General features: G+C 40.1%; 1 protein-coding gene and 1 non-coding gene across 2 annotated transcripts; one reads left to right on the top strand and one right to left on the bottom strand.

Annotated features, from left to right (window-relative positions):
• Positions 1–653: 653 nt before the first annotated feature.
• Positions 654–2985, top strand: LOC148789901 (uncharacterized). The gene is made up of 5 exons (XM_088893804.1): positions 654–828; positions 943–1025; positions 1284–1397; positions 1461–1850; positions 2401–2985. The coding sequence occupies exons 1-5, from the start codon at positions 654–656 to the stop codon at positions 2983–2985; spliced, it is 1347 nt and encodes a 448-aa protein (XP_088749930.1).
• Positions 2986–14313: 11328 nt separating this feature from the next.
• LOC148789900 (small nucleolar RNA R71) lies at positions 14314–14420 on the bottom strand. The gene has a single exon (XR_016079937.1). It is a non-coding gene; the product is annotated as a small nucleolar RNA R71 (small nucleolar RNA).
• Between the last annotated feature and the right edge of the window lie 661 nt (positions 14421–15081).

The following is a 15081-nucleotide window of genomic DNA, read 5'->3' as shown; positions in this document are numbered from 1 at the left end:
CATTGATTCTTGTGCATGTTCTTATGGATGTTAATGTTAATTAGTTTGACAAATTAATTAATGTTGATCTTCCTATTGCTATTCATTGTTTGATGATCCGTAATTGTCACGAATAGTGGTACAAGTACCAATTAGGTTATTATCCTACATGGATCAATTGTTCGTGACAGCCTTTGACCAATGTATGGGTATATTTTAACCACGGGGAATCAACGGAACAAGATTCGATAATTGCAGCTATCTCAATTATTGTTATTTTGGTTTAACTGTTTTCACAAAGGTTATTGGTATCATTAATTGATATGGAACACTATCGTACCCAGTCGATTAATGATAAGTGTTAATCGAATGTTGGGTTTGGTCAAGTAATTGAGGAAAACATGAGGTTTATTTTGGCTATCCTAATAAATCCTAAGGTTAAATACTTGAATTGCAAGACTGCTGAAGTTTACCTATGATCAATGACCAGTTTACCTACTTCACCAAGGAGAGAGGATAAAGATCAGAAAGAAGAGGAAGAACAAGTATCACATGAGAGAGAACTCCCATAAGGTAAAACCCGACCCCCCTCTATCTAAGATGTCTAATGCCATTGTGCCACCATTTCCTAGTAGGTTGGAAAAATCAAAGAAAGAAGAGTACGAACAAGAAAGATGGAAATAAATATTCCCTTGTTAGATGCCATCAAGAAAATCCCCAAATACGCAAAGTTTTTGAAGGAGTTGTGCACTAACAAAAGGAAGCTGAGAGGAGATAACAAGGTAAAGGTTAGAGAAAACGTGTCAGCTGTCATCAAGAGGACCCTGCCAGAAAAGCGTGCTGATCCAGGTATGTTTACTTTACCTTGCGTGATTGGCAATAAAAGAATTGAGCGTGCCATGCTAGATTTAGGTGCATCCATCAATGTCATGCCATACTCAATTTATTGTGCCTTGAATTTAGGTCCATTGAAAGAAACTAGTGTTGTCATTCAGTTAGCTGACCGTTCTAATGCTTACTCTGAAGGGATTGTTGAAGATGTTTTGGTGTACGTTAATGACCTTATATTCCTAGCCGACTTTTACATCTTGAAGATGGAGGAAGATACTATCACAATTTCAACCCCACTTCTATTAGGCAGGCCATTTATGAAAATGGCCAAAACCAAAATAGATGTGGATGAGGGTACCCTCTCCGTTGAGTTTGACGGCAAGATTGTTAAATTTAATATTTTCAAAGCATTTAAGTACCCCAATGAATGTCATTCAATTTGTTCAGTTGACATTGTTGATTTAGTTGTGCAGGAAATGTTTGGGGAGGAGGATATGAATGCGGAGCTCGAATTAAGTGCACAATTGGATATGAAGGAAGAGCTAGATTCATCCTGTGAAGCTTCGGAACTGATAGTAGAACAAAAGGTAACAAATTCTAATATTCCATCATCATTTTCTCATAAGAAATTGTTGCCTTCTATTTTGCAGCCTCCGAAGTTAGAGCTGAAGACCTTGCCAGATCACCTTATGTATGCCTACTTGGGTGACAAAGAAACATTGACAGTGATCATTGCAAAAGGGTTGACTGATGATCAAGAGGCACGACTCATCGATGTTCTGAAGAAGCACAAGACGGTGATTGGTTGGACCTTAGTCGATAAAAAAGGGGCCAGACCCTCAATCTGCATGCACAAAATTCTTTTGGAAGATGGTGCCAAGCCAGTCAGAGAATCGCAAAGGAAGCTTAACCCAGCAATGAAAGAAGTGGTAAAGAAAGAAGTGCTTAAGTTACTAGATGAAGGAATAATCTATCTGATTTCGGATAGTAAGTGGGTGAGTCCAATACATGTTGTACCCAAGAAAACTGGGATCACTGTGGTAAGAAATCAAAATAACGAACTGGTCCCAATGAGGGTACAAAATGGTTGGCGTATGGTGATTGACTTTCGGAAACTTAATTTAGCCACTAGAAAAGACCATTTCCCCTTGCCCTTCATAGATCAAATGTTAGAAAGGTTAGCCGGCAAGGCATTCTTTTGTTTTCTCGATGGATTTTCAGGTTATTATCAAATCATTATTGCTCAAGAGGACCAAGAGAAAATGACTTTTACTTGCCCATTTGGCACTTTCACCTACAGACGGATGCCTTTTGGTCTGTGCAACGCTCCAGGTACTTTTCAAAGGTGCATGATTAGTATATTTTCTGACTTTATTGAGAAGTGCATTGAAGTGCTCATGGTTGATTTTACTGTCTATGGTGATTCTTTTGATGATTGTTTAGATAATTGGAGTAAAATTCTGGATAGATGTTTCGAAACTAATTTGATTTTGAATTATGAAAAATGCCACTTTATGGTAAAGGAAGGCTTTGAAGTGCATTGAAAAATGCCACTTTATGATTAGTATATTTTCTGACTTTATTGAGAAGTGCATGGAAGTGTTCATGGATGATTTTACTGTCTATGGTGATTCGTTTGATGATTGTTTAGATAATTTGAGTAAAATTCTGGATAGATGCGTCAAAACTAATTTGGTTTTGAATTATGAAAAATGCCACTTTATGGTAAAGGAAGGCATTGTGTTTGGACATGTTATCTCTGCAAGAGGCATAGAGGTCGATAAGGCAAAGGTTGATTTAATTGTGAGCTTACCTTACCCTACAAATGATAAGGAAGTGTGTGCTTTTCTTGGACATGCAGGTTTTTATCGTAGGTTTGTCAAAGACTTTTCAAAGATTGCCCTGCCATTGTCCAAATTGCTTCAAAAAGATGTGCCTTTCGACTTTGGGGATAAATGCAAGGAAGCATTTGATAAGCTCAAGAATTTGCTGACAATTGCACTCGTTATTCAACCACTGGACTGGAACTTGCCCTTTGAAATCATGAGCGATGCAAGCAACTATGCGGTAGGAGCTATTCTAGGTCAACGGATTGATGAGAAGATCCATGCCATTTACTATGCTTCGAAGACTCTGAATGCTACACAATGCAACTATACAACCACCGAAAAATGAGCTATTAGCAATTGTTTTTGCTTTAGATAAATTTTGATTATATTTGCTTGGCTCTAAAGTGATTGTATTTTCTGATCATGCAGCTTTTTGAAATACTTATAGGCGAAAAAGGAGTCAAAGGCTGCAATTATTGAATCTTGTTCCATCGATTCCTTTTAGGTTAAACCATGTCAACACATTGGTCAAAGGTTGTCACGAACAATTGACCCAGAAAGATATTAACCTAATTGCTACTTGTACCACTATTCGTGACAATTACGGACGATAGAACCATGGATAGCAGTAGGAAAATCAGCATTAATTAATTTGTCAAACTAATTAACATTAACATCCAATGAAAATATGCACAAGAACCAATGAATACTTGAATTAAAAAGCAAGATCTTAAATTAAATAAAGAACCTCACAATGGCACAATCGAACCTCACCCCTTGAACCAGAAAAGAAAAGCTTAACTGCTCATGATCTTCGAACTCTCCATGCTCTGCTTCTCAATGGCCGAACTGCTCTTTTGGTAGCTTGAGTTGCTTGATGATCTCTTGGATCCTTGGATTGAGTGATGCCTAGAGCTGGTCTGCCCTCCTCTTTATATAGCTGAGAGAGAGAGCTCTCTCCAACTCCTTCTAGGAGATTAACTTCAAGTCCTGATCTGTTTTGAACTAATCCTATCCTATCTCTTATCTAGTGATCTAATCCAATCTTCTTATCTTTATAGGATTACATTCGAAGTTTAAATATAAAAAGACTCTCTTTCTAAAGGTTACATTCGAAATTGGGACTCTAGGCTCTTGAATTCGAGTTGGGCTGCCTTAATATCTTGGGCTGCTACAAAGCTCTTATGCGAATTGGGCTTCAGCTGTGAAATGGGCTTTTCTACGAAGTTGATACCGATTTCGGGCCCGGTTTTGTCTTCGATGCGGACCGAATCTGACAAAATCCAAAACATAAAAGTTGTGGGCCTTCCTTTCTTCTTCCTGAAGCCTCTTCAAATTATCCAATTCGGAGTCAGGAACTGAGAGTTATGCCCAGATTACTGACTGTTGCCGAAATTGTGCAAAATCAACCGATTTTCCCTGTTTTCTTCCAATTGCCTTTATGCTTGCCCTGAATCGAAATACAAGAGTAATGAGTCCAATTAAGTGCTAAAGTGATGTAAAAAATGAATATTAGGGGATAAAAATAGGGTACTTTTTAGTCTCATCAAATCCCCCTAGACTTAAACTTTGCTCGTCCTCGGGCAAGGCCAAACTTAAGCAAAAACATACTAACTACCTATAGATCGTTGTGTCATCTTCAGCAGGAGCGGATCTTGGTGTCCTCTTTGGGCGTCAACACCAACTTTGGTAGATACTGTTTCTCTAGATCAGGTTTAATTCCTCCCTTGTCTTTTGGTTCAGATCTGGTTTGATTATGGTTTAAGTAGGATCCTTGAATATTGTATTCTAAATTTAGGGAATATGATTCCCAATTGGAAGAAGGTAGAAAATTTTTTGAAATTCGCCCACCCATTCCGCAACCCCTTTGGCATCCATACGATGGATCCTACCATTCTTTAAGTGGTATCAGAGCCACAGGTTCGAATCTTGAACCAAGAAAATCAGATCTGAACCTGCACAGAAGGGCAGAAGTTGTTCTACCAAGATTTGTGCAGATTATGTTCTTTATTTCAAGAAATTGTTTCTCATTGAGAACGATTGATCTGAAATTGATTTTATTAAATCTAAAATTTATTTAGAACTATTCTTTATTTATTTTGATTTAATGGACTGTTCGAACCTGGAGATCGAAGTGCAGATTTGGCGCAGATGGTCTGCGCAATTCTTCTTTTTTATTCATTTAATTCGGTCTGTAAAATAATTTTATTTTTTATTTTTCTAGACCGAATGTATAATATTTGATCTAGAATGTAATTAATTAAGAGAAATAGGATTTCTGTAATTTTTTATTTTCTTGATTGAAGAAGAAGGCGGCGCTGGAGATTTGCAGATGGAGAGATCGCATTCTGCGATTTGCAGTTTGTGAAACTGCAACACTAGTAATTAACCTCTGTTTTGCAGGTGGTGCGAACAGTTCATATTTGATTTATGATTGTGTAAAATCAAATTATTAATTTCAGATCTTTCATGAATTAACTCTTGAATTGAAAATCAGTTTCGGACAATTTCAGACTAGATTGGACCAAAACCGTTTGGACCGAATCTAGGGTTCGAAGGGGACTGTTTGTAGTCAAATTTTCTCACACTTGCTGTTCCAAATCTGATGTTCAATTGCAGAGATTAATTCAGCCCACCTGTAAAAGCCCAGTTTTAAAGAGTTACAACTACAAAAGCCCACTCTTGTGAGAAAAGCTATATGGGCCGAACTGCTAAATGCGATTCAGCCCATACCTAGACAGCATTAATAGTTAATGTTATGTTTTAAATGGGCTGGTTAATGGGCTTTACAATTATTATTTTGATTGGATCAATTTCTTCCATTGCATGGGATGTGTGGATGTATGATGTGCTGCGACCATGACCCATAAGCACTTGACTCATTATGAATCGTTAGTGGCTCTTACGCACACCATGGCTGAATGCACATCTTTGCCATGGTGTCCCCTAAGGTCATTGGATGACCCCTTCTTTGCATGGTGGGCCCCACAACCCTGAAAAGGGATGCGTGCGAAAACCCTAGCCGATTAAGGCCCACTAGAAATCTGACTTTATGAAAGTCATTGGGAGCCACTCTGGTTTGACCTAAAATAAACTAGGGCGTAATTTTGTTATCTTTAGCATATATGGGTGCATGTGATTGGGAGATCCATCTGATGGACACTCTAAAGGCCTTCCGTCATTAGCAAACTTAAACAAACAAGAGAAATCAATCTTACCGAAATCTGGTTCAGGGGTTCGGTTTAGCCAATTGGCCATCGATCATAGGTATCCCTGGAAATCTTGCAATTCAAGCATTTAACCTTAGATTTATTAGGATAGCCATAATAAACCTTGTGTTTTCCTAATTCAGCTGATCAAACCCAGCATTCGATCAACACTTATCATTACTCAACTGGGTACGATAGTGTTCCATTTTAACCAGTGATAGCATTAAGATTTGTGAAAACAGTTAAACCAAAACAATAATAATTGAGATAGCTACAATTATTGAATCTTGTTCCATCGATTCCTTTTAGGTTAAACTAGGTCAATACATTGGTCAAAGGCTGTCATGAACAATTGACCAAGAAAGATATTAACCTAATTGCTACTTGTACCACTATTCGTGACAATTACGGATCACCGAACCATGGATAGCAGTAGGAAAATCAACATTAATTAATTTGTCAGACTAATTAACATTAACATCAAATGAAAATATGCACAAGAACCAATGAATACTTGAATTAAAAAGCAAGATCTTAAATTAAATAAAGAACCTCACAATGGCACAATTGAACCTCACCCCTTGAACCAAAAAAGAAAAGCTTAGCTGCTCATGATCTTCGAACTCTCCATGCTCTACTTCTCAGTGGCCGAACTGCTCTCTTGGTAACTTGAGTTGCTTGTTGATCTCTTGGATCCTTGGATTGAGTGAAGCCTAGAGCTGGTCCGCCCTCCTCTTTATATAGCTGAGGGAGAGGGTTCTCTCCAACTCCTAGGAGATTAACTTCAAGTCCTGATCTGTTTTGAACTAATCCTATCCTATCTCTTATCTAGTGATCTAATCCACTTTTCTTATCTTTATAGGATTACATTCAAAGTTTAAATCTAATAAGACTCTCTTTCTGGAGGTTACATTCGAAATTTGGACTTTAGGCTCTTGAATTCGAGTTGGGCTGCCTTAATATCTTGGGCTGGTACAAGGCTCTTCTGCGAATTGGGCTTCAGCTGTGAAATGGGCTTTTCTGTGAACTTGCTCCGACTTCGGGCCCAGTTTCGTCTTCGATGCGGACCGAATCTGTCAAAAACCCAAAACATAAAAGTTGTGGCATTAGAGACTGATATCTATGTGCTGAATAGAGTTCCAACCAAATCGGTTCTGAAAACTCCATATGAACTCTGAACTGGAAGGAAGCCAAGTGTAAGGCACTTGATGATTTGGGGTTGTCCTGCGCACGTTAAAAGAACGAGTGCGTACAAGTTGGAATCCAATACCAGTTGTTGCCTATTTATAGGCTACCCAAAAGATTCGGTGGGTTATCTATTTTATGACCCAAGTGATGAGAAAGTGTTCTGCAGTCGAAACGCCTAGTTCTTAGAGACCGATTACATCCTGGACACCCATCATCAGGAAATAGTCCTTGATGAGGAGAGCTCAGGAGCAGTGGGAGATGTCCCACACGTTCTAGGTAGTAACCAACCTAGAAGATCCACTCGGGTATCCAGGCCACCGGTCAGATATGGTTATCACCAGGATAGTTACCTGGTAGAAGCCTTGACTAGTGAGGAGAATCCCGTGACTTATGCGGAGGTTATGTTGGACATAGATTCCCAGAAGTGGGTGCAGGCCATGAGAGATGAGATGGACTCGATGGAGGCCAATGGAGTCTGGACTCTAGTAGATCCGCCCTCTGGGGTAAAAGCAACTGGTTACAAGTGGATCTATAAAAGGAACAAGGGCCCGGATGGCAGAATTGAGACCTACAAAGCTCATCTGGTGGCGAAAGAGTACACTCAGAAAGAAGGCATCGACCATGAGGAAACCTTTTCGCTCGTGGCCATGCTTAAATCCATTAGGATCCTATTAGCTGTAACAGCCTACTATGACTACGAGATTTGGCAGATGGATGTCAAAACCGCGTTCCTGAATGGAGATCTTAGTGAAGATATCTACATGCAGCAGCCACAAGGCTTCATTGCTGTTGGTCAGGAACACATGGTATGTAAACTTAATAGATCCATATATGGACTTAATAGATCCATATTATACCGTCAAAATGTTTTACTTTGAGAAGAATCCGGATGAGCCCTGTGTTTACAGGAAGTCCAGTGGGGATAAGATCACCTTTTTGGTGTTGTACGTGGACGATATCCTACTCATTGGGAATGATGTAGGAATGTTGCCTTCGGTCAAGGTATGGCTTTCACAGCAGTTCTCCATGAAAGATCTTGGAGAAACTTCCTATATACTGGGTTTTCGACTCTATAGAGATAGATCGAAGCGGATAATTGGATTATCCCAGGCTGCTTACATTGACAAAATTGTCAAAAGATACAGCATGAAGAACTCCAAGAAGGGAAATGTTCCTTTCAGGCATGGAGTCACACTCTCTAAGCAGATGTCTCCCAAGACTTCTGAGGAGATTGAGGGCATGAAGGACATTCCCTATGCCTCAGCCGTAGGGAGCATCATGTATGCCATGCTGTGCACTCGTCCTGACATTGCTCAGGCAGTGAGTGTGGTAAGCAGATTCCAGGCCAACCCAGGGCAGGAGCACTGGACTGCTGTCAAAAATATACTTAAATACCTTCGAAGGACAAAAGAGTTTTGTCTGGTATTTGATGGTAGTTCACTACATATCCAGGGGTATACCGATGCCGATTTCTAGTCGGATCCAGATGATAGAAAGTCTACATCTGGGTATGTTTTCACGATAGGATCGTGTGTTGTTTGCTGGAAAAACAGCAAACAGGGGTCCACTGTAGATTCCACAACCGAGGCCGAGTACATTGCCGCAAGTGAAGCTACCAAGGAAGATGTGTGGATGAAGAAATTCGTTCATGAATTGGGAGTGATTCCGTCCAGCACATCACTCATCCGTTGTTGTATGACAACAATGGAGCGATCGCCCAAGCTAAAGAGCCTCGGGCCCACTCAAAGTCAAAGCACATCGAGAGAAAGTACCACATACTGCGGGAGATTGTTGGTAGAGGTGACGTCCTAATTCAAAAGGTAGCTTCAGTGGATAATTTGGCAGACCCATTGACTAAGCCACTGACACAGAAGGTGTTTGAGAAACATGTGGAATGTATGGGACTCCGGCTTGTACCAGATTGGACCTAAGTGCAAGTGGGAGCCGTTAGACAGTTTTGTATGCCCTTGCTTCAATCTGATTTGATGTACTTTTGACATTTAGTGTAAATAAATAAAGTGCATGTTTGATTCATGTTGTATGGTATGATTCTGTGTAAGACCCTAAAACTGGACACTTAATGAGACTCGTGTTAGTTTTAAATGTTCTCGGCCACCAGGGTAGGACCCAAGGCATGTGCAGTATGGAATTACTCGAATCCTTGAACTGGACCAGATTTCCATTATTGCCCTGGACCTTAGAGATAGATGGGCAAAACTGGAAAGTTACACTTGACCCTTAGACTCGATTATGATACTTCACTAGGTGTCGGGTTAGGCTATCTTTGATATGCCAATCAGTGAGATCCTTAGCGGGGGTCAAAACTTGGGCATGTTGAGGCAGTCTGAGAATTCATCTGAGTGGGTGATCATAGTGATAGGATCAGCCCCTTTGTCGGACAAAGGTAATGATCGAGAATGCACTCTCTCTGATGGAATCCAAACTGCTGGCAGTTGATTTCAATCGTTGGAATTTTGTTTTTGCAAAATTTATATATATGATATATATTTAAGTATGGTTTCAAAATGTTTGCAAATGGTTTTAATTCCCGGGATCCATGTGAGTAGAGAGTGTAGCACTGTTCCTTGCAGCCGAGGGAGAGGTCCTCTCTTGTCAGGCAGTGCTTGATCATTACGGGCTGAGAGGTTATGTGTAAGGCCATTTAGGATAATACCTGATGGGCTAATCTTGCACCTGCCCATAGTCCCTGGGCTTTTATAAGATGGTTTGGCCTAGGGACCACTCAATGTAAGTGTTGGGCCCATAGGGTCCATGTGATGGACTCAAGGGTTCACTGGGTTTTTCAGTGAATTCGGCTAGGCCTTGTAATAAAGGCTGGGCCAAACCCATGTGGCTGGTGTGTAGATCAAAGGGCTTTATTTTCTCTCCCATTGTCCTTTAGGTAGTCCCTGAATTCATTAGAGAGATACTCGCCACCTCGATCTGATCGAAGGGCTTTATTTTCTCTCCCTAACTGTTTCTCGACCTCTTGTCTGAACTCTTTGAACTTTTCAAAGGATTCAGACTTGTGTCTCATTAGGTACACGTAACCATATCGTGAAAAGTCATCGGTGAAGGTGATGAAATACACGTGTTGATTCCGTGTCCTAACACTCAGGGGACCACACACATCACTATGTATAAGGTCAAATGTGCCTGTACATCTTTCAGGCTTACCGTTAAATGGCCGTTTCGTCATCTTGCCTTGCAAACAAGGCTCACAAGTGGGAAGATCTTCTACAGTTAGAAAATCCAAAGGACCATCCTTTACCAACCTTGTGATTAACACCGATGTGGCCAAGTCGGTAATGCCACAGGCACGTGGGATTAACTGTATCACGTGCTCTCTTCTTGGGGATTTCAGCCGACGTAGTTTCGGTTATGTTAGTTTCTAGAGAATGATGTAGAACATAGAGACCGTTCTCCTGTTCCCCGTATGCGATGAATCTGTTATTTCTTTTAATAGTAATGGTATTACTAAAGAAGGCAGAATAACCATCTGCACACAATTTTGAGACAGAAATCAAATTTCTTCTTAAGTTTTGTACATAAAGGCAATCTTTCAGTACAATAGTTCCCTCTCTAAAAAGTAACTCCGCTGTTCCTATGGCCGCGGCTGCAACAGTTGTAGTAGTCCCCAAGTAGAGCGTGACTTCTCCTTCACTCAGCGTTCTGCTTACCTTGAATCGCTGCAGTGAGTTACATGCATGAGTTGTTGAAGCCTCGGAGTCAATACACCAGGACGCAGAAGCTACCAACAAGTTGGTTTCTATAACACAAGTTTCGAGATTACCTTTCTTGGATTCCAGGTAGGCAGGACAGTTCCTTTTCTAGTGGCCGGTCTTCTTGCAGAAGTGACAGGCATCCGATGCCTTGTCCTTCCTCTACTTCTTGGGTTTGGCAGCCTTCTTCTGGGGCTTTCTCTTTGCCTTCCTTTTCTTGCTCGATTTGCCAGTTTCAACAAGCATGGCAATGGGGTCATCCTTTTTAATCAATTCTTCGGCACTCTGCAACCTATTGCTGAGTTCCTGCAAGCTGACGTTTAGTTTGTTCATGTTGTAGTTCATGATGAATGGATTAAAAGATGGAGGCAGAGAGTTGAGAATAGCATCGATCTGTGTTACCAGATCCAGCCCGGATCCAAGAGCCTCTAGTTCTTTGATATAACCCATCATCCAAAGACAATGGTCGTGAACTTGTTGGCCCTTGGACATCTGCGCGGTAATGAACTGTTTCAAGACCTCCTGCCGAATAGAACGATTCTGTTCTTCGTACATTGTCTTAAGACTGTCCAATACATCCTGAGCAAGTTCGATCTGATCGAACTGCCTCTGAATTGGGTTGTCCCAGGAGGCAATGATATAGCAGTGGGCAAAGGAGTTTTTCTCCTCCCATTCTTGGTATTCTCTTCTCCGGGCCTCAGAAGTCCTATCTCCCGGACGATTCAGGGTAGGATTCTTGGCTACCTTGTCCAATTTCTCAGAGGTTAAGACCAACATAAGGTTCCTGCACCAGTCGGCATAGTTTGGGTCCTTCAGCTTGTTGTCATCAAGCAGCTTTGCAAATTGTCCGTTTGCCATTTTCTGATAAAAGAGAAAACATTAGTCCACAGCCTAATTTGATTGATGTTCATTACATAGATATGGATTTTAATCTAAGTTTCATTTTCATTTATTCATCACTGAGATTTCCCTCCTTTCTCATTGACGAAGACTGCGAGTTGTCTCTAGAAATGTGGGAAATCACATAGGGTGCATGGAGCCAACTATTAAAGCTGCATAACCCCACCACCTTTCTGTGAAGGATCATATCCACTCATCACATGAGTTTTCCCTTTGGCCTCTATCAGACAAGGTTCAGAGTCGTTTTCAGGTAAACCTTTCTGTCCAGTGAGTGTTTACCCATCATATTCGTGAACGCCAAGGTACCGTGAGAGAGTTCCCATTTTCGGGTGAAGCCCCTCCCACATCGGTTTATGATGCCCTTATCATCTTATGAAACATTCAAACAAGCCCAACAGCAAATGGATAGCCCATTTTCTGGTGCGTTTCCTCATTACTAAAAGACCCATCCTCATGCTAATGATGGAAGGCCTTTAGAAAGTTCATCATATGAATCTCCCTATCACATGCACTCATATTAGCTGGAGGAAACAGTCAATTACGCCCTAGTTTGATCTAGGCCTTTAGAAACACTCATCAAGGGCAAAGAAAGACAAATCGGATGATTTTTCACAATTTCAACATCGTTCAGTGATTTGGGCCTAACTCGCGTCTCCGAACTCCGAATGGGCTGATTCAAGATCCACTGGAAAGATAAGAGAAAACGCCACAACTTTCATGTTTTGGGCATTCACAGATTCGGCGTGTATCAAAGTCAATTCCGGGCCCGAAGTCACGGCAAATTCACAGGAATGCCCAATCCGCAGCTGAAGCCCAACTCGCAGAAAAGCCTGGCTGAAGCTCAATTCGCAGAGGAGATCTATTACGAATCCAAGAACAAGAAACTAAGAAAAATCCTTCCAGATTTAAATTCTTGATGTAATCTTTGAGTGATAAAAGGATTGAGTTCAAGAGATAAAGAGATAGGATTAGAATTAGGATAGGACTTTCTATTTCCTATAAAAATCAACTTCAAGGGAAAGTAGGAGACCACCCCCTCCCATTTAATCTATATAAAGGAGGGGGCGGACCAGCTTTAGGTATCACTGGATCATTGAATCATTCAATCATTCAACTTCTGATTTGAATCAAGAATCAAGGAGCAATCAGTCAAGAAGGGTTCAAGAAAGGTTCAAGAATACAAGAAACTTCAAGAAGAGGAGATCTCAGCACCATGGGCGAATTCAAGAGTTCTTTCTTCCCCTTTGTTTGTTTTAATTCTTCCATCATGAACTGATTTGTTTCTTGCTAGTGCTATGGAAAGCCTAACCATGTTAGTGAATATATTTTTATCTTCCTGATTCATCCAAGATTGTGATATCCATAGTCTATGAATTATTGTGCTTAATGCAATTAAGAGCTTGGCCACCTCTTAATTGATTTGGGTTATGTGAATGAATTGAGAGAGGAATTCACATAATTGACAGAATAATCCATAGTGTGAATTGAATGGTATATAGAGATATATATACATGATTCATCTGAATTTAATGGTTTTCTTGGACTTAATGCACTTCCATCTGGAGAGCTCTACTCGAGAGATCGAAGGGTTACCTGATGGGCGTAGGTTTAGTATATCTCGAGAGAGAATATTAAATAAATTTGGTAAAATCTCAGCTTATGAGAATGATAATTAGTCTTGGATAATCAGACGCATCAATATTCATTACATTGGTTAGGTGGACCAAAAGTCCTAGCGATTCCATCCATTGTAGATTTGATTAGTGATGACCTTTGTTTTTATTTTCTTTGTTTCAATTTTATTTTCAGTAGTTCTTGCTCAATCCTGATTTTTGATTGTCCAAATAATTAGGGAAAACTGTGATTCTAATACTTATTTTGTTAAATCCCCGTGGGAACGATATTATTATACTACTTGATAACTAGTGCACTTTCTAGGGTTATATATTTATAACTATCTAGTTTTTGGTGCTGTTTCCGGGGATTTAATCCTAAAATAATATTAGAATTTGTTAACCTTGATTAATTTGGACCTTTTATTTCTGTTTTTTTATTATTATTCTATTTTCCTTTTATTTCTGTTATTATTTTTATTTTTATTTGTTTGTTAGAATTCTTGTTAGTTCAGAATTACTAGTGCATGACATGCACTAGACAGGAAGGATTAGCTGAATTTGATCCTGAGATTGAAAGGACCCTTCGTTTGTTGCAAAGGGCCAACAAAGGAAAAGAAGAGTTGTCATCTGTGAACCGGCCATAGAGATAGAAAGAGAGATGGCAGAAGGAAATCGCACCCTCTTGGGTTATGCTTGTCCAAACATTGATGGGGTGACATCCAGCATTTGCAAGCCTACTATCCATGCCAATAATTTTGAAATAAAGCCTACAATAATTCAAATGATCCAAAGTAGTATTCAGTTTAGTGGGTTACCAAGTGATGACCCTAATGCACACATCGTTAACTTCCTTGAAATATGTGATACATTTAAACACAATGGAGTTAGTGATGATGCTATTAGGCTTAGACTATTTCCTTTTTCATTGCGCGATAGAGCTAAAGATTGGATCAACTCACTCCCTACAGGAAGTATCACCACTTGGAATGATTTAACCAAGAAATTTTTGGCTAAATATTTCCCACCCTCCAAAACAGCAAAATTAATTAATTATATTACTACTTTTGCTCAATTTGAGAGGGAGTCCCTGTATGAAGCATGGGAAAGATTCAAGGAGATGCTTAGGAGGTGTCCTCACCATGGGATACCAATTTAGCAACAAATACAAACCTTTTATAATGGTATTACCCCCTCTAATAGATCCATTATTGATGCAGCCGCAGGTGGTACAATCATGAGGAAAACTCCAGAGGAAGCATATGACTTAGTGGAAGAGATGGCATCAAACAACTACCAGTGGAGCAATGATCGAACCAATCAGAGGGGAGTATACCACATTGATTCCTTTGCATCCCTATTTGCACAAATTGCCAACCTAAATAAGAGATTGGATGATTTTATTGTAGCCATAAGTACACCATCTAGCATCTCATGTGATTTATGTGGACAAATAGGACATGCCAATTCTGATTGTCAATTAAATAGTCCTTTTATTTCCCATGAGAATGCTAATTTTATCTCTCATGCTGACAGGACAAATTACAACCCATATTTAAATACATACAACCCAGGGTGGAGGAGTCATCCCAACTTCTCTTGGAGCAACAATCATCAAAAGGCACCCATGGGATTCCAATCACAGCCGCCCCCATAAGAAAAAAAGAGTAATTTGGAAGAGATGATTTCTAAGTTCATCAATGCTACTGAAGCAAGATTCCAAAGCCATGAAGCATCGATTAAGAACTTAAAAGTTCAAATGGGGCAGGTTGTGAGCATGTTATCAGAGAGGAAAGAAGGATGGCTGCCT

Source organism: Nelumbo nucifera, chromosome 8 (assembly GCF_055504915.1).
Source record: "Nelumbo nucifera cultivar China Antique chromosome 8, China Antique-T2T, whole genome shotgun sequence".
Classification (NCBI taxonomy): Eukaryota; Viridiplantae; Streptophyta; class Magnoliopsida; order Proteales; family Nelumbonaceae; genus Nelumbo; species Nelumbo nucifera.
This window is presented reverse-complemented; position numbering and strand designations above follow the sequence as displayed.

Bases quoted from the DNA above. Each gene is read 5' to 3' on its own strand.
- LOC148789901 (XM_088893804.1), top strand. From the start codon at position 654: ATGGAAATAAATATTCCCTTGTTAGATGCCATCAAGAAAATCCCCAAA. The intron at 829-942 runs GTATGTTTACTT...CCTTGAATTTAG, and splicing joins AGAAAAGCGTGCTGATCCAG to GTCCATTGAAAGAAACTAGT. The intron at 1,398-1,460 runs GTAACAAATTCT...TCTATTTTGCAG, and splicing joins AACTGATAGTAGAACAAAAG to CCTCCGAAGTTAGAGCTGAA.